Consider the following 18,629-nt stretch of genomic DNA (forward strand, 5'->3'; position numbering starts at 1 on the left):
CAACCCCCCCACACACCCAGTGCAGCCAGAGGAGGCACCGTGGACTTCCCTGCAGCAAGCCATCCACTTTCATTATGGCAGAGGGGGAGCACACAGCTCCCCCTCCTGCACCCCACCAACCTCTTCCCACCTAGCTTCCCATGGCATGGCAAGAGCCCCCTGAGGGGGCTGCCGTGCTGGCAGCATCCAACCAGAAGCCAGCCAGTGAGATGGGGGAGACCTCGCAGGGCCAGGGGATTCCTGCTAGCCAATCTCTCTTGAAGGGGACTACAGGGCTCCCTAAACCAAACAGGAGAAGGGAAAAGGCAAGGGCTCCTTGTCCTCCTCCACAGGGGATGGGAAAGGAAAAGGGCCTGGGAACAAAGCCAACTCAGCAACACCTGCAGAGAGGATTTGTCCAGCTCTGCAAGCCTGGCTGCTCAGCCCAGCAGCCAAAGCTGTGTCCGGGTGGCTGCAGAGAAATGTGCAGCCTCAGAGCTTGGGCCCTCCACCTCCTCCACCCACACCACCTCAGACAATTGGGGCCCGCTCCCCACCATCAGCAGGTGCCATGGGGTACTCTGTAACATGCTGTCTCATGGGGAACTTCAGTCACCCTGATATCTGCTGAAAAGGCAATACAGCAGTGTGGTGGCAATCCAGGAAGGTTTTGGAGAGTGTTGGGGACAACTTCCTGGTGCAAGTGCTGGAGCAGCCAACTAGTGGCCATCCTCTTCTTGACCTGCTGCTCACAAACAAGGAAGAATTGGTGGGGAATATAGTGATGGATAACAACTTAGGCAACAGTGACTACTAGATGATTGAGTTCAGGATCCTGAGGAAAGAAGGGATGGAGAGCAGCAGACTAAGGGCCCTGGAATTCAGAAAAGCAGACTTTGACTTGCTCAGGGAACTCATGGGCAGGATCCCTTGGGAAGCCAGTCTGATGGCAAGAAGAGTCCAGGAAAGCTGGCTGTACTTTAAAAAAGACTTACTGAGAGTGCAGGAACAAACCATCCCAATGTGCAGGAAGACTAGCAAGTATGACGGAAGACCAGCTTGACTTAGCAAGGAACTCTTCAGTAAACTAAATCACAAAAAGGAAGCTTCTAAGAAGTGGAAACTTAGATAAATAACCAGGGAAGAATAAGATCATTGCTCAGGCATGCAGGGATGCAGTCAGGAAGGCCAAAGGACAATTGGAATTGTAGTTAGCAAGGGATGTGAAGGGTAACAGGAAGGATTTCTACATGTGTGTTGGTAGCAAGAGGAGGATCAAGGAAAGTGTGGGTCCCTTACTCAATGGGGGAGGCAACGTTGTGACAGAGGATGCAGAAGAAGCTGAAGTGCTCAGTGCCTCTTTTGTCTCAGTCTTTACAGGTAAGGTTAGTTCCCAGACTGTTGCACTGGGCAGCAGTTTGGGGAGGAGGTGAGCTGCACTCAGAGGGCAGCAGCAGGCCTTTCCCTTGGCCTGGAGATGGTGGGATGTGGGAAGGTGTGCATCAGATAGTACTGTCACTGCTACACCTAGGGGACACATCAAACAGTGGGAGGAGGCTAGAGAGCAGCTTGAAAAGGAAGTGCTGGAGAGGTGCCTGGCCACTGACCCGGACAGCCTGTCCCTCTGAGGAGAGTGTTGGGAAAAGCTCAGAGCTACTGAGCTCTGGATGACTGCTCCACTTGCAGTGTGTTTGCCCTCTCGCGTGTCCAGCTCCTCTGGGAGATGAGCTGTGGCTCCCACTTCTTCTGTGCCCTGGAGAAGAGGAGGGGTGCCAAGAAGTATATTGCTTGCCTCTTGGCAGAGGGCAGCAACCTCCTCATGCATCTCAGTGAGCAACATGAAGGGGCGAGGGCTTTCTACGTGGCTCTCTTCTTGCCTAATCCAACTGATGCCGACACCTGCCAAGTCTTGTGGGAGGGACTGCCATTGGGAAGCATAGGTGACAAGGACCAGCTAGAGGATCCTCTCACCTTGGCTGAGCTCTTGGATGCCCTCCACCTGATGACCACCAACAAAATGCCAGGCGTCAACAGGCTGACTGTGGAGTTCTACTGCATCTTCTGAGATGTCCTTGGACAGGACCTTGCTACCATGTGGGCTGAATCTGAGGGGGATGGGGAACTCCCCCTGCCATGCAGGAAGGCTGTGTTAACTCTGCTGCCAAAAGGGGAATCCCCACTATCTGAGGAACGGGTGCCCAGTCTCGCTTCTCTGTATGGATTATAAGGTCATAGTGAAAGCCATCTCACTGCGCCTGAGGTCTGTGTAGGCACACAGGGTTCCAAGACAGTCCATCTTCAACAATCTGTACCTGGTGTATGACCTCCTCATGTTCGCTCGCAAGGAAGGCCTGTCATTCACCCCCCTGTCCCTCAGCCAGGAGAAGACGTTTGGTAGATCACAGGTACCTCACAGGCATGATGGGGACATTCAGTTTCAGTCTTTATTTCATGCAGTTTTTCCAGGTGCTGTACATGTCCACAGAGTGTATGATCAAGCTCAGTTGGATGTTGACAGAGTCCATCTAGTTCAGGCAGGGAGAGCATCAAGGTTATCCACTGTCAGGCTAGCTCTACACCATCACCTTGGAGCTGTTCCTCTGCCTCTTTTGCGAGTGGGTGGCGGGGCTGGTGCTCAAGGAGCCAGCCAGGAGGGTGATCCTGTCAGCATATGCCAGTGATGTGCTCCTTGCCATCTAGGACCCAGGCAGTGTGACGTGAGATGGAGAACTACTAGTTCATCTACTCAGCAGCCTCCTTTGCCCAAGTCAGCTGGTCAATAGCTGTGGCCTGATGGTGGGTGATGGATGGCAGGTGGGCTCACTTCCACCCGCACTCCAGAACATCCAGTGGAAAGAGGGCTTGCTGCTCTATCTGGGGGTCTTCTAGTCCCACAGTCACCCCTCCCTGCTGGAGACCTGGCATCAGCTAGAGGTCAGGGTGTCTGAGCAGCTGTGGGTATGGGTGGGCCTGCTTCAGTGTCTCACCCTTTGTGGGAGGGCACTAGTCATCAACCAGCTGGTTCTGTCCATGTTCTGGCACTGCTTCAACACACTGGCCAAACTCCTAGAGCTCCTAGCCAGTCTTCAGAAATGGACACTGGAGTTCTCTCTGGGACAGCTTTGGGTCCCTGCAAGTATCCTGAGCCTCCCTTTATGGGAGGGCAGACAGGGCCCGGTGTGCCTCTGCAGCCAGGTCCACACCTTCCATCTTCAGGCCTTGCAGTGTCATGTGTACAGTGCCAGTAGGCAGGCAATGTGGTTCCTGATCAGGCGCACCATCCTGCACCACCTCTGAGGGTTCTGATACAACTGGCAGCCTTTCCGTCTGCAAGGTCTTCCCAAGCGAGACCTGGAAGAGCTGCTGGATTTCTGTCAGGACCTCCTAAGGGCCTGGAAGTTGGTCTCTGTCTCCAGGTCCCCAGACACGGTCGCCTAGGGCTCTGACCTCCTTGATGAGCCCCTTCTGAAAATCCCCCAGCTGATGGTGCTGGCAACAGAGGTGTCCTCAGTGTGCCAGAGGATGGTCCTGGCCAACATCACTTGTATAGGAGACCTGGACTATACCAGGCAGAGGTGGGGTGGATTCTTCTGCACTGGTCTGGCAAATAGAAGTGCTCCCTCCAGGAGGTAAAGGCTGCCCTTGCCTATATCAACCAGGTCCTGCACAAGGGCAGTCCCCCACTCCCCAGTATCCCCCAACTCTGTGGAGCTAGTCCTGAGGCCGCTGTCTTGGCAGGCCTCACAGCACTCCCTGCCCTGCCATCTTAGCAGACTGGGGGATACCAAGTTGACCTGCCTCTGAGCAACCCACTGCCTCCAGCTCTACCTGCTTGTGCTCCACACAGTCCATCCCTGCTCCAACAAGTGGCAGGACACCCTAGGTGAAGGGTGGGGGACAAGGATCCCTGGTGGACAAGTCCGTATTCAAGCTTGATCCCATGAGTCACCAGGGACCTCAGCTGGCAGCTTCTCCATGGAGCTGTTGCCACGGGTGTGTATCTTGTGTACTTTGTGGACACCCCTGACATCTGGCACTTTTGCCAAAAGAGGGAGACCCTGGTACACATCTATCTTGAGTGTACCAGGTTGCCATCTCTCTTTCTTCTTCTCCAGTATCTCCTGCTGAGGTTCTGGCTGTACTTCTCCCTGCACCTTTTTGTCATGCATTCCCTGTCTGTGGCCCTACCCAGCCCCTGGACCTTCTAATTAACCTCCTCCTGACTCTGGCCAAACTGGCCATCTAGAAGACCAGGAAGGTGGCTTTGGCTGGGGGAAACTGAGTAAATGTGGGACCTTCTTCCTGTCATTCCTTCATTCACGTCTCTAAACAAAGTTACACTGGTTGGCATCCACGGGCTCCCTCGACTCATTCGGGGGCAGTGGGAAGTGGCCATTGTCCCCTTCCAAATCCCTTATTAACCTGTGACTTCACTGTCATCCTTGTTTTCTTTTTATTTGTCCCAAGTAATGAGTTGGTGTGTCCCCAGTGGCCTCCCTTATTAAAGGAGGTTCATAGTTTTTTGTGATGGGAAGAAGACCATGGCCTATGGCCCATCAAATAGACCTGTGTCACAGTACCAGAGCTGATGTTGAAAGAGAGGTATGACCAGGGTTTTTTCCCCACTGCCTCTTGCTCTTGCAGCCTCCAGCATTTAGTCTAGGAATTTCTGATTCAGAGGCTGTACCCCTAATTCCCATGCTCAATAGCAACTGATGCACTAAGGGGCAAGGCAGTACATACCCAAGAGTCTGGACCTGACCCAGCTGCAGCACAATTGGAATTAATTTTCTGTCAGCCATGCACTTCCAGATATGACAAGTTGGGTTTATTATTCTTTTCCTTGTATGCAATACACCTTTTAGAGGGGATTTTTTTTTCCAAATTTCTTTTTAAAAAGGAATATGAGCAAGTTGTCTTTACTTATTTCTTATAAGATAGATAATTTGCTGTGGAATACTTTTTTTTATCCTTTTTTTCCCCCAAAGACAGCTAATTGTTTTAGGTCTATAGACATTTTTAAGGAGTCAAAATACTCCTAACAAGTCATTGAGTTGCAATAGCTTATTGTAGTTTAGAATGCTTTTGTAAAAATGCGCTTAGATTCTTCTCTGAGTTTGACTTTTTTTTCTTTTTTTTTAGTGAGTACTGCCCCACAACAAAAGCCTGTAAGTATGGTTATATAATTCATGTTAAGCCTCTTGTTATCCTGTAGTTGATATTAACTGTTAGAACACTACCATTTTACAATCCATGTAGAAGCTTCCTTTGGCTACAGATTTTGCCCTTAAATGAGCATTTTGTGCAGTCATTAAAACTGACTTGTTTTTCTCACATTTTAATATGGCAAAATTAATCCTGAAATTCTGTTTTAAGAGTTGAGAGGTTTTTTTTCTCTCGTAGTAAAGATGTATTTATTTAAAATAGGATGAAATGTGGTCTTTAGGCACTACCAGTTTTAAATAGTGTTTACCCAATGGTAAATTGTATACATGTTTGAGCAGTTCATAGCTGGGATAATGGCCTCATGGAAGAAAGTTACATTACCACTTTTCATCTTTTATATGGAATAATTAATTAGGTCCTATTCTTGCCAAAAATGTATGCATGTACTTTGTGGCATTTCTTGTATAGTATACCATTCCTTGTGTTGTATTATATACCATATTTACTTGAATTCAAGATAACCCAGAATTTAAGACAAGTTCCCGATAATTAGATGCTATATATATGGAAAATTTATAAAATTATAACAATTTTCCTGGTATAGAATCTAATTACCTGAGTTTTGTCTTGAATTTGACCCCTTCCCATTGCTACAGCAGGTGCTGAGACACTCAGATGGCCCCCTTATCCTCTGACCCCCCCCTTTTTTCCCCCTGCAACCCTTCTCCTCATTACTGTTAGACTCTGCTTGGTCTCTGTTCCCTCCCTGAGCACATGGAAGTGAAGGGCAACTTGAAATATAGGAGACGAAAAAATACTGACTTTGAAATAATCATACCTGTAGTAATTTGCATATAGACAAATTACTATGGATACTATAGACATAGATCATCAGAATTGGTGCATTTTACCTTTTATGCAAACTGCTGCAAGTTTCAGCATAGGTACTCCATAAACATACTTTTTGAGCAGTATATACCTACTTATGCTATACTTATGCCAAACTATGTATGATATTACTTAAAAGCCAAAAGGCTCATGACTTATCATATAGCCATTGGGCTGGGCCTCAGCAGTCAACAATATTTCAAGCCATGGTGACCTCACAGCCCAGCACTACTCAATACAAGTGTGTACTCCAGATACCTCTCACAAAGGCTCCATGTGCTAATCAGCTTCCCACTCGGAACTGAAACTGGGTTTTCTGGTCATGAGTTCTGGGATCTTCCAAAAATTTAGACGCGGATGAGACATGGGGCCACCTGGTCTGGCTTCACCTCGTGGAGGAGAGCACCACCCCAATCATATGCAGTGGGGTGAGAAAGGGGGTGACAGCCTCTCATCTACTTAGGCAGACAAGGTCCTTTGGGTGAATCTAGTATCTTTTATTAGACCAACTTAAAGTGTTGGGAAACAATTTTTAAGCAAGCTTTCAGGTTCAAAAACCCTTTGTCAGGCTAAGGAAGTTTCAGCAGTTGGTGTGTGCTTTTCCTGGATGGAATGAAAAGTAAAGAAGCCAGAGGCTGGGCTGATATGCATACCAGATAAGCAGTCAGTGAAGATGTAGATTGAGGAGTCAATGGGTGAGAGACGGGCTGCGGTGGGGAAGAGAAGGGGGATGAATAGTGCAGAAGTACCTGGGGAGTCAGATGTCAGGCAGATGTAGTGCAAATAAAACATTATGGACAGACAGACAGATTAAGGCTTTTATAATGTTAGAATTCCAATGGGCTGCAGTAACCTAGCCTTGTGGTAGGTTCCCATCACTGAGCATATGCTCAGCAATTTAATGATAGACTGTGTATTTAATGAAGCCTTCTTGTACGCAAATGTAAGACAAAGGGTTTTTTTTCCTCTTGCTGATTGGAGGGAAAACCTTGTCTTATATTTGAGTAAATATGGGACATGGACTATATTTGGTCCCTTTAGTGTAAGGGCCTTGGACATTAAACAGAAGTATCTTTTTTTCAAAAGCAGTTAATTTACTTTAAAAGCATCTGCCAAACAATCACCACTGTTTAGTGATATCACAAAATGAAGCATATCTAAATTCTGATCTCCTTTGTGTATGCCTTTTTAATAGGCCCATCATCCATTTACTGGTTTCTGACTCCACTTGTAATTTCTTTTAGAAATTATGAATATTCATGAGAGCCCTAGAGAGCAGAATTTTTTTTCTTTGTTTCTGCATTTAACAGGGTGTTTCTGAATGATCAGAAGAGGAAAACTTAGGGCTCTGCTACGTGTTTAAATTAAAGCTGGATAGACGCTAGGTATAGAGTTGTTGCACATTTTCAAGCACTAACTTTATAGCTGCTTGCCTCTGTATCTGGGTAGTCATTTTTATTGTGTGATAAATACTTTGCATGTGTGGCTGGATTTAAATTTATTGTTCAGTTAACCAGCTAATTGCATAATATATGTAAAGTGTAGCAAGGGCCTTACTTATATATTATGGGAGACTCAGTAGCATAAACTTGAAGTCAAAATGAAAAAAAAAAAATCCGCTGTAGTGAAACTACCTCATCCTGTTAGCTCTGTTTTAATTTTTTCTCTGTTTGTTGTTATTGTTTCCGCATTTTCTATTTCTTATGAGGTATAAAATTGGGGCTTATCATCGCCACCTCCTGCTGTCTGCTAGATTGTGGCAAGTAATATATAAGAAACTTCTCAGTTTCACAGAGGTGTAGTTAAACCACTGTGGGTTTATTTCAAAATATTTTTCACCACTTGTCAACCATTTGGGTTTCTTGACATTGCATCTTACTTTTGTTGATTGTTACCAACTATGTTTTATTAAGCTGGACTAGCAAAGGAGGAGTAACTGACACATGTAGATTATATTAGCCAAGTACCTTCCATGTGCAAAAGCATAATCAATAGTTGGTTAAAGTTTAAAGATGTTGCTGTTAGCAAGGTTGTATGAATCATGGGAACTATACCACATCATCTTATATGTACTGTCCCTTTTTATTAATTTAGAAAAGTACTCCTTGCATGAGGTTACATAGCGTTTTTCCTTTGTGTAACACAAAATGCTTTTTATATTGAAAAGAAAAGGGGGAACACAGATCTTAAATATGGTATGTTACCTCCAGAATTTGCAATAGTTATTGCACAATACCTTAATTTTAATATGAGACACTTGAAAGTAAAACTGGTTGAGTTTTCAATAATGTTTATTGCAGGTTGGTAAAATATCGAAAAACAAAAAGAAAAAACTGAAGAAAAAACAGAAGAGGCAAGCTGAGCTGCTAGAGAAACGCCTGCAGGAAATAGAAGAACTAGAGCGAGAAGCTGAAAGGAAAAAAATAGAAGAAAATGTAACCTCAGCAGTACCATCAAATGAGCAAGAAGATGAATACCACCCAGAGGTCAAACTAAAAACAGCTGATTTAGAGGAGGTAGCAGATGAAGAGCCTGGGAATGATGATGGTTAGTAATATCTACTTTATTGAAACTGGAACAGTTTCATGATCTGAAGTGAAGTTTAATTGTTCTCTCTGCCTGGTATATTTAATTATTAATTAAGCACACAACATTTCCTAAACTAATAGGCTTTAACATGTCTACTCGACTGTTACACTATAGATAACATTGCACTTTCACGGGAGAAAAATGGAGGAATGAAGGTTTGGGGCAGAATTCTGTTTCCTTTTGCACATCCAAATGACAGTTTACTAGCTAGCTATATGGCAGCTGGCTGTTTTTGGCCTTTGCTTTATGCTTTGAAAGTGTAAACCTCCATACATAGACTGAGTAGGAGACATGCTAGATACAAACGCATGTGTCTGCATGCGCGCACACACACATCTGTGGCTTTGTGTACACACATAACTCAGGTACATGCATACCTGAGCACAAGTTCTGGAAGAAATGGGGGATATGGGCCTCCTATGTTTCAGCCCTAGTAGCTGAGTAGTTAAAAGTGTTCACCCAGGTAGTTAGACGCTTGGGGTGCCTGTAGACTTGTGGGATGCCTGCCCTGATGTGCTGAAATTACAGCACATTGGAGCAGACTTGATTAATAGAGTCTGCTGAAGCATGCTGATTAGCACGCTTCAGCAGCCCAATGTCTTGTGTATTCAGCATCCCTGTGCTTCAGAATGGCAGCGGGGACACTTTAACTAAAACTCATGGAATGAGCTTTAGTTAAAGTGCCCCCACCATCATTTCAAAGTGCGGGGACATTGAATACATGAGACACTGCAGGCACTTTAATTAGAGTGGCTCCCGAGAGCGTTTTTTTTTTTTAAAGCACCCCCACCCACAGAGCACGTATAAAGATGCCCTTTGGTTTTAGACTACTTTCACCTAGATGGACTTTGAGTTGCATGGCTCTGACTTCTAGCACAGTGCTTTAACAACCTAGCTGCAGGTTATGCATTATCTGCACCCCTCTCTGGTGCTTCTTTGCCCCTTAATTGGAACGGTGCGTTTTATTTTTCTGTCACTCATCGGTTTTAAATCTCATGAAATGCTCAGTGCACTATTCACAGTAAATTACTGCAGGGGGCGCCACGTAACCCACCCCTTTAATCTCTTTGTACTAAATTGCAGCAGGGGGCCCCGCACACCGCTAAACACTGCTATAGACCAGTGATGCGTATCTCTCACAGCTTGCTGCAATGTACAGGTGACAGAGTGGTGCAATTTCATTCATTTAATTAAGTGTCATTTAATCAATATAATCAATTTCATTATTTCTTAACCCATATTTTTGCACATTTTAAAATTTGTTTTGAATTTTTTACACCAATATTTTTAATTTTTTTATTCTTACTTTATTCTTATACTTTTCATTCCTATCTTTATTTTTACTCTTATCTTATATTTTATTTTCCTATTTCTATGTTGTTAAGTAAACTTTATTTCATGTGTAAATCTGCTTGTTTGTTTTATTTCACTCAACCACCCCTAGGATCAGGGTGCTCGAAATTTTCTAAGCGCATATAACATGCACATAAATTTGTACCCTATAAATTTCTTCTATATATCTTTGCACGGATATTGGAGTGCTGCGGTGCACTAATTGGAACTCCAGAACGCATTGTCTGATTATCTCATAGGGGGTCCCAATCCCGGAAGACACCTGGAACCCCTTCTTTTACACCCACATTCCTGCATTCATATCCCTGCATTGTTGGGGGTCATTGTTTTGTTTAGTGTTTCCCTTCCATCCCCAGACACTACTCGTCATGTGTCTTTTCATGTGTCTGTTCTCATAGCCCACTAAGTCCCAGTTTCCTCAGGCTGTCCCCCATGCTTTGCCTGCCAAATTCAGAGCCACATACTAACCATTCAAGCTCCCCATCAAGCTCCACCTCAAACCTGTACTTTGGTGACCTCCACCATGCTTTCAGACAGCGAAGGGCGCCTTGTGATCGTTGCTCTGTAGGTTGATCCACAGAACCCTGTCAGCCTTGAGAACCAGTTTCTTCTCGGTTCTCTGACTCCAGCTCACGGCCCATTGACCAGTATAGCAAGACCTGAGAAGCTGCTACCCTGCATTGGCGCCCTTGAAGAAGGTCCATCATAGCCTGATTGTGTTCAGTAGCAGTATCTCTGCATTATCAAGTGCCTCCATTCTCTGGTTGGATACCTCCAAGGCGTCCAACAGCATCTGGTTCTCTTTGCAGATTCTGTCAGGATTCATCAAAGCCGTGTTGTTATGCAGGACACAACAGTTACTGTTTTGCTCAGAGTACCACCTGCTTGCCCTCAGGGGGCTGAATAAGTAGGGCTGTTGAATTTCTACACACCTTAGGTTCCTGTAACCACCTCTCCTCTAAAAACTTGGGGCTTCCAATGACCCCAGACACCGATGATCCATCTAAGAATAGTGGTTAGTGGAACAATGAATAGACCCATCATGAAGTATCACCCCAGAAAGCACCCCTGACCTGGCGGAAGCCAGGGAATAAATGTGGATGTGGATGCTCTTTGTGAATAGGTCCCATTAGCACATCAAGAACTATGCCAGACATTGAGGTGCCAGAACCACCAGGTAATATTGCAGTCACAAATGTCCCAAATCTCCTCACACCCGTTTTCAATTACATGACTCAGCAGAAAAAAAGCAGGTGCTGAGCAGAACACTGAAATGGCTGAACCCTGAATTAAGGGTTGTTGAACAGGAACATTATCATTAACAGCCCTGCTCTTTACATTTCAATTCCTACACACCCCAGCTTCCTGTAAGCAACCCTCTTCTAAAAACTTGGGATTTTAGGTTTTTTGCTGGTTACCCCTGAAATCCATCAAGTGCTGAGCAGAAAAAAAGGCAGGTGCTGAGCAGAAGATTGAATGGACAAACCCTGAATTTCTCTCCCCACCCTCCCAGATCAAATAGACCCACCCCCCAGGAGTACAGTTGAATGACTGATAGGACAGTGTTTTGGGGGGGTGCTTGAAGCTTTAGTCCCTTCAAACTGCATCACAAACTGCCAGGCAAAGAATTTTTGGTGCGTGTGGCAGTGAGCCATTAACAACTATTGTTTTGGACAGCGGGCAATTTGGGGGACAATTTGGGGCAGGCTATGAATGTCACAGGTGTTCTGTTAGGAAAGGTCACATGAGCAGATTTCTGAGAGTGCCAGTACTGAGCCGCAGCTCACACTTGCATAGTTATGCATATGAGGAAACTCAGACCTGCATGACAAGGTTCCAAACGTGTGTCTATATAACTCTGCTCAGCTGGGGGCAGAAAGCACCTCACAACTCTGGTCAGGTCATATTGACCCCTCGCTCAGTGACTTGTTTTGGCCCTGAAATGGAGGCACTGAAGAACAAGCCATATCTGCTGGGCTTGGAGCAGCAGCCAGATGTACCCCTAAGCCATGGTCCCAACCGGTCCCAGGAAGAACTGGCAGATGTGATTGATATTTGGGGGGAACAAAAGGTTCTGGAGCCACTGGAAAATCTATGAAATAAGCCAGTCTATGCAACCATTGCCCAGGAAATGTAGGTGTACGGCCACAACCAAAACTGGGCACAGTGCCACAGCAAGATGAAGGCCCTGAAATGTGCTTTCCATCGGGCCAAGGACCAGAATTCTTGTTTGGGGGCAGGATGCACAATAGCCCCATTCTATGAGCAGCTGTCCTGCATTTTCGCGAAGGACACAAGCAACGCTTGCCTCCTATCCTTTGGGATGATGAGGGTGCAGGAGGCCACAGCATCACCTAGCCCACAAGAGTCCACAGACTGCCCTGCCACTGTAGCAGGCAGTGCAATATGCACTGCTCAGCCTTCAGGCAACCAGTTGGAAGCGGGGGGAGGCAAGTGCTTGCAGCAGCAGAAGAATGGGGACAGCCGAGACAAAGTTGTCTTGACCATGACCCCACTCTCCCCGATGTCTTGCTCACATAACCCAGAGGAGGAGGATGCATCAGATTCCATGATGATACTGTCACTGGACTTGTGGGACACACCAGAAATTCCAGAGACCCAAAGATCGGTGCCAGAGAAGCATGAGGATCTGCACCTGGGGACTTGTAAGTTACAGGGAAGGGGCATTAAATGGGTTGGACAGCTAGGGCTTGCGTGAATCTAGCTCTGCTTTTGTGCCAGGGCCAAGTGTGGCGAGGCATGAGGGAGGGTGTTAATTTTGTAAGTGGCAAATATGTCCACTGCTTGCAGTTGCACAATGTTTCACTTACATGGGGGTGTACATGCTGTGCCCTCTCTTAAAGTTGCTTGGGGGGAAGTGTTAATTCATTTAGCGGCAGGAATTTGTGCTGCTGAAATGTACAATGAACTCTTTAGTGGACAGGGAGACATCTGGGTTCCTGCATAATCATTTTTTGTGGGTGGCTGCATTACTTCACCAAGTGGCAGGGATGCTGCTTGGCGATCGCCGGTAGTCTATCCGCTACAGGGAGTGGCGACTAGATCTTTGACCATGAGCACCTTTTATTTTTCCCATTCCTGTTACCAGCTACCACGTCCGCTGGAATTTTAGGACATGTGCCTGAAGTGTGAACACCAGCACAGACCAGAGCTGAGTGACTGCATGAACACTGCTGCAGGCAGCGACAGTAAAGAGAAAGCATGCGGGAGGCTTTAGTGGCAGCCTCAGAATTGCAAGTATGGTCCGCGGATGAATGGCAGGGAGGTGTATAGAAAGATTGAAGAGCAAGAGGCAACAACTCACTGGGAGATCATGGCCAGTACAAGGGAATGCCTTGACCTGGCCAGACAGTGCCATCAGGATATTGTGGAGACCCAGCAAATGGGAGGCATGTTTAGAGAGGGAGCTCCTTAGGCGCATGACCCTGGCCCCCATTTGTGAGTTGCCCTCCACCAGGACCACCCATGTGACATCCACTGTGCATGCCCCTATCCATGAGCTGAACCTCATAGAGATCCCTATCCATGATCAGCCTCCCATAGGAACAACCTCAGCAACAGCCACTGTGCCTGTGAGCAAGGGGCACCCCTACTCTAGGAGGCCAAGGAGAGCACCACTATGCTTTAGGGACAAAGGGGAGGATGAGAGAGGGGCACAAGGGGGGGAGAAAAGCCTATAATGAGTGATATGTTTTTGGTTGTTAGTGCTGTTGCTTCTGTAGAAAATTGGGGAATGGGCATTGTGTTTCTGCTTTTTTTCAGTTCTGCTTTGGTTACTGACAATAAAATAAATGCTTTGGTGAAATTAAAATGAATTTGATCCATGTCTGTCTTCTGTCATAGGAAGGGCTGTAGAGGTGTGAGTGGAGGGGGGGAGGTAAGCCAAACAAAAGAAAACCAGGCTTGTTTCAGATGCATTGCACTAACGAAAGAGGACATGCCTACTTCTGGACTGAGGTGGGGAGGGGGGGGTGTTTGCCCAGAATGTGGCTACTGCGAGGTATGGTGGTAAGCAGTAATCAAGGATGCTCCACTGCACCCATAACATTTCCTCTCAGTGCATGCACTCTCAGCACTCCCCAACTACCCCATCTAAGGGAGGAGCTGGTGGGGGTGGGGAGGGGTTTTCAAAGCCTGGGCTTTTATTATTATGCCCAGAGAAAGACATAGTGGCCAAAATAAGGCCTGGTGGTGGTGGGACGGCCCAGAATTTTGTTAATGCGGGGAGCAGTAATTGGGTGGGTGCTGTACAATGCACATAATATTTCCTCTGAACACACACAGCTTCTCAGGAGTTCAACCAAATGACTGGTAGTGATAGAGAACAAAGCAGATTCAAAACCAGTCAGGCATGCTTGAGTAAGTGCTAATTGCCACTATAAGCCAGCAAATCCCCTCCCCCACCCTTCTATATTCCCCCTCTTAAAGGGAACATGAAGTGAAGAATCGAACAAAGCAAAATAGCCCTTTATTTACAAACCATATACTAACCATAATTAAGCAAACCAGAGAACAGCATTTATAAGATAATGCTGCATAATTACTACAGAGGAATTCCTTTTTACTACTTTAATGATGCATGAGTCATGAAAAAAAAATCTAAGCAATAATAATTTTTAACTAAAAGACATTGGCTCTAAAGTGGACTTTTCAAGCCTGATTGAGAACTGTTGCATGGTAGAGCATGGCTCTGTACTGGCCTGTTCTGCTCCCGGGCAAGAGTATGGCTGGCGGAGTCGATGACTGGCAGGCATAGAATCATCATTATTGGCTGATCCTCCTTGGTCTGAGAATGCCTCCTGGACTCAGTCCGATTCCTGCCATATTGGACAGCCATGAATCTGCTCATAGCCAGACAGATCTGTCTCACCATCTCACGCAACCAATACTCACAGTCCCTGAGGATGTTCATGATCCTGTCTGTGTGTGCATGGGTGGCAGCCTGCCTTGGTAGCCTGCATGTCCCTGGCTGCAGCATTGCAAGTGGAGCTGAAAATCAAGAAATGCAGGGAAAAGAGTGAATTAAGGCTGCTTGGCACTCTAAAAAGACACTTGTCAAATCTTGGAAGTGGATAAACAGTCGGCCCAAAATGACCAAGAAGGGGGTGCCTGGCCACAGGTTGTAGCAGGCCCTGAGTGGCTAAAAACAAGTATCTACCTGCTTTGACCACCGATGTACCTCCCTGCACTGCCCACTAACTCCCAGGGTCTTTAAAGCACTGTCCTATGCTGCCCCCCTCCCCCCCCCTTTCATTTCACTGCCCAGCCCAATCACAGCTGTCACTTCCGGTGACAAGTGACTTAAAGGGCTTCACATACTGAGTGGAGGTCGAGCTCCATGGTCTGTCCTCCGTGGAGGAAGTGGCAGGTGACATGACTGGGACCCTGCTGCTGTCTTCTCCATTGGAGCCCCCAGAGGCCTCTGTCCTTGTGCATTCATAGCACTCCAGTACCTCCAGCCCTTAGTGGCTGGAGGTATCTGTAATGGGCCATGTCACGCAGTGGGGTGCCCTGTGGCTGTGCTTCGGTGAGACCCCTGTGGAAAGCAGCCTACAGCATCTTTGCCTTGACATGGCAATGGACTGCTGTACTGTTGTGCCCCCACTTGCCCATTCTCCAAGCAACATCAAGGTACGTGTGCCAGTTGGCCCACAGGCTGCAGACAAACTGGCTTACAACCTCAGGTTCCCCCAGCACTCACACCAGGCTGTTTATGTTGGTGAAAGTCCAGGTGGACCCTGGTCTGCTCCATTCTCTCCTGAACGTCAGACATCTTGGATCAATAAGGGGACCCTGGGGAACTGTGCGCTCAGTTTATAAGTCTTGAGGTGACAGGGCCAAGGGAAGTTTACCCCCCTCCCACCCTGTTGTGTCTGGGCAAAGTTTGGACAGCAGACATGTTCTGCTACTGTTGCAACTTTTGGCGCCAGTCAGCGGTGTTCACCTAGCACATGCTGGATCCAGGCAGGGTCCAGGCAGGGAGTGGGGCTCTGTCTGCACCAGTGGCAACTTTTTGTATCTTATGGGCCTGCTTGTTCTGGACGTGTTTTAGACCTTCTGTGTCCTTTTGTACTGTTTATGCCATGGCATAGTAGCAGGCTACCTACTGACCTGTGTGTCAAGACACCTCTCCCAGAGGGACATGGTCTGAACTGCTGAGCAGTTTAGACATCATCAGTGAGGGAATGAGTGCTGACACAACTCACCCGCTATTCATAAAGCAGGTGTGCTTAACACTCATGATCAACCTCACAGAACTCTACTACTTTACGTAAAACCAGCGAGTGAATTAATGGCATTAGGGGGACTATTATGCTGGAGCCAGCTGAAAGGGATGTTTTAACGGTGCAGGGGTTCCTCATAGTTGTTGCCAGGCAAAGTCTGGGGATTTCTGCTATGTGTGCAAGACCTAGGCTCTGTGAGCCTAGCAAGGGAGATTCTAGGCAAGTTTTGGAGATTCTGTTGCAAGTTTTGGTGCCAGTCAGGGGCGTTCACCTGGCACATGATGACACCTCAAAGCACAGAGCAGTGGCAACTTTTTGTATCTTATGGGCATGCTTGTTCTTTAGCCCTGTGAATGCCACGGCTGCCAGCAGGACATGGTTTGAATTGCTGAGCAGTTTAGAGATAGCTGGTGAGGGGATGAATGCTGACAGCTCATCTGCAATTATTAAAGTGGGCATGCTTATTGCTAATGCGGGCCAATCAGTGGCATTCAAGTCTCCCCCTGGGTGTCCTAAAACATTCACTACACACAAATATCTGCAAATTGTAGTGGCACTTGGTGGACAAGGGGGCTCACTACACAAAAATTGTTGCAACATCTGATGGACAAAGGGCCTCACCACATGTCATTCAGTGAATTACTTTGTACACATGGCAGATTAATGGCTGCACCTTTCCAAGTTGCATCATCGCAAACTATTCTACATCCAGATGGGGGTTAGTTTATGATGATGCAACTAATTTAAATCACCAAAAACTCATGTGTAAAGTGGGACATGATTAAGCCACACAAAAGGGCAATTTTTGTCATGTCTACAAGCACCTGATATCATATGTACAAATGCGTCTGGGCAGCAAAGAGGAGGAAGAGCCTATATCAGATGGTGTGTGGCTCAGTGACATGGCTGCTTACTGGAAGAGAGGAGGTCCCAGGTTCTAGCCTGGATCCCTGCTGATGCTGCCCCACCTCTATTTTATCCACTGGCTATTAAATGCAAGGAGCAGTGGCTTTGGCTAAAGAGTGCTGGAGAGAGAGCTGGTGTGCGAGAGACAGTTTCAAACACCCTCAGGAAAGGAGGTGTCTGGAACTTGTGTCTCTGGTTTTCTGGCTTTCTTAATACAACCTTCTCCCCCCTTTCTTTCTTGTTGATTGTTATGCTTGCTCGTTGTTTCAGAATTTGTCTGTGCCCCTGCAAGTGGTTCTGCATGCACCTGTACACCCATCCCACTCTTTAAAAATCAGTGGGACTCCTGTTGCCCTTGCACACAGAACAGCTTTCAGGGTATACTTTGAAATATTTAGGGGTGAAATTCACCCTTTTAGAACAATAGAGCCTTTGGGCACTATAAAAATGCAAATCTTGGATAATAATAATTTCTTAACTCTGCTGAGAAATAACTTTAAAAGAAGATTAAATGGGCAAGAACCAGAGTTCTAAAGGGTTTCCAAATAAAAATATGAGATATGTAATACATTGAAAACTTTAGGTAAAGATTAATTTCTTTGTGTATTCAAGTAAAATGCAGTGTTTCTTTGCATGTTATGTCAAAAGTCCAGTATTTAAGAGTTAAACATTACGAGATGTCATAATTTTAGAAAGATAAATTGACATTTGGTCTAATATGTTCATTATATTAAGGCGAAGCAGAAGATCAGGAAGAAAAAGAGGACACAGAAAAAGAAAATACTGAAAAAGATGATGATGTGGAACAGGAACTTGTCAACACTGACCCTACAGACTCTAAGTGGATAGAATCCCCCAAAACAAACGGTCATATTATAAATGGTCCATTCTTATTGGAACAACAGATTGAAGATGAAGATGAGGAAGAGGAAGACTGTCCAAACACTGAGGAGTATAGCCTCGATGAGTCAAATGCAAAAAGTGATTATTCCTATAGTAGCTCCTATGAACAGTTTAATGGTGAATTGCCAAATGGATGTCATAAAATTCCTGAGTCACAGTTCTCTGAATTTTCAGCTTCAGTGTTCTCTGGAGCATTAGAATCTGTAGCTTGTGGTTCAGCCCTTTCTGAGGGATCAACAATAACGGAAAGAGAGGAAAGCAGCCCATCTCATGATAGGAGCAGAACAGTTTCAGCATCTAGTACTGGGGATTTGCCAAAAAGTAAGTTCCTGCCTTACTGTATAAATATTGTGTGTGTTTAGAATGATACATGGAAGGAATAATGGGGTTAAACCTTATGTGCATGTCTTACTGCTGTTCTCTGAGATGTAAACTCAGAATTTACTTTTCATTTTGTGCCAGTGAGATGGTTTGAAACTAGACTTTTTGCTTACTGCATTGTGTGTTATGTGTGACATCTTAATTGTGATTATTTAAATTTTGTATTTTATCACTGTTGGTGCCTGGAGTTGTTAGTTTAATTTTAATTATAAATTCCAG

General features: G+C 46.0%; 1 protein-coding gene across 6 annotated transcripts in view; it reads left to right on the top strand.

Annotated features, from left to right (window-relative positions):
* Nucleotides 1-18,629, top strand: part of SRPK2 (SRSF protein kinase 2) — a 389,922-nt gene that overhangs the window by 325,755 nt on the left and 45,538 nt on the right. For all 6 annotated transcript variants that reach the window (XM_019509441.1, XM_019509442.1, XM_019509446.1 and 3 more), the window contains 3 exons: nt 5,122-5,147; nt 8,334-8,580; nt 17,862-18,350. In XM_019509441.1, the coding sequence (XP_019364986.1) occupies nt 5,122-5,147; nt 8,334-8,580; nt 17,862-18,350 (762 nt within the window). The remainder of the gene's footprint in view (nt 1-5,121; nt 5,148-8,333; nt 8,581-17,861; nt 18,351-18,629) is intronic.

The sequence above is a fragment of the Gavialis gangeticus genome, unplaced genomic scaffold, assembly GCF_001723915.1.
Source record: "Gavialis gangeticus isolate Ggan-Ray unplaced genomic scaffold, GavGan_comp1, whole genome shotgun sequence".
NCBI lineage: Eukaryota > Metazoa > Chordata > Crocodylia > Gavialidae > Gavialis > Gavialis gangeticus.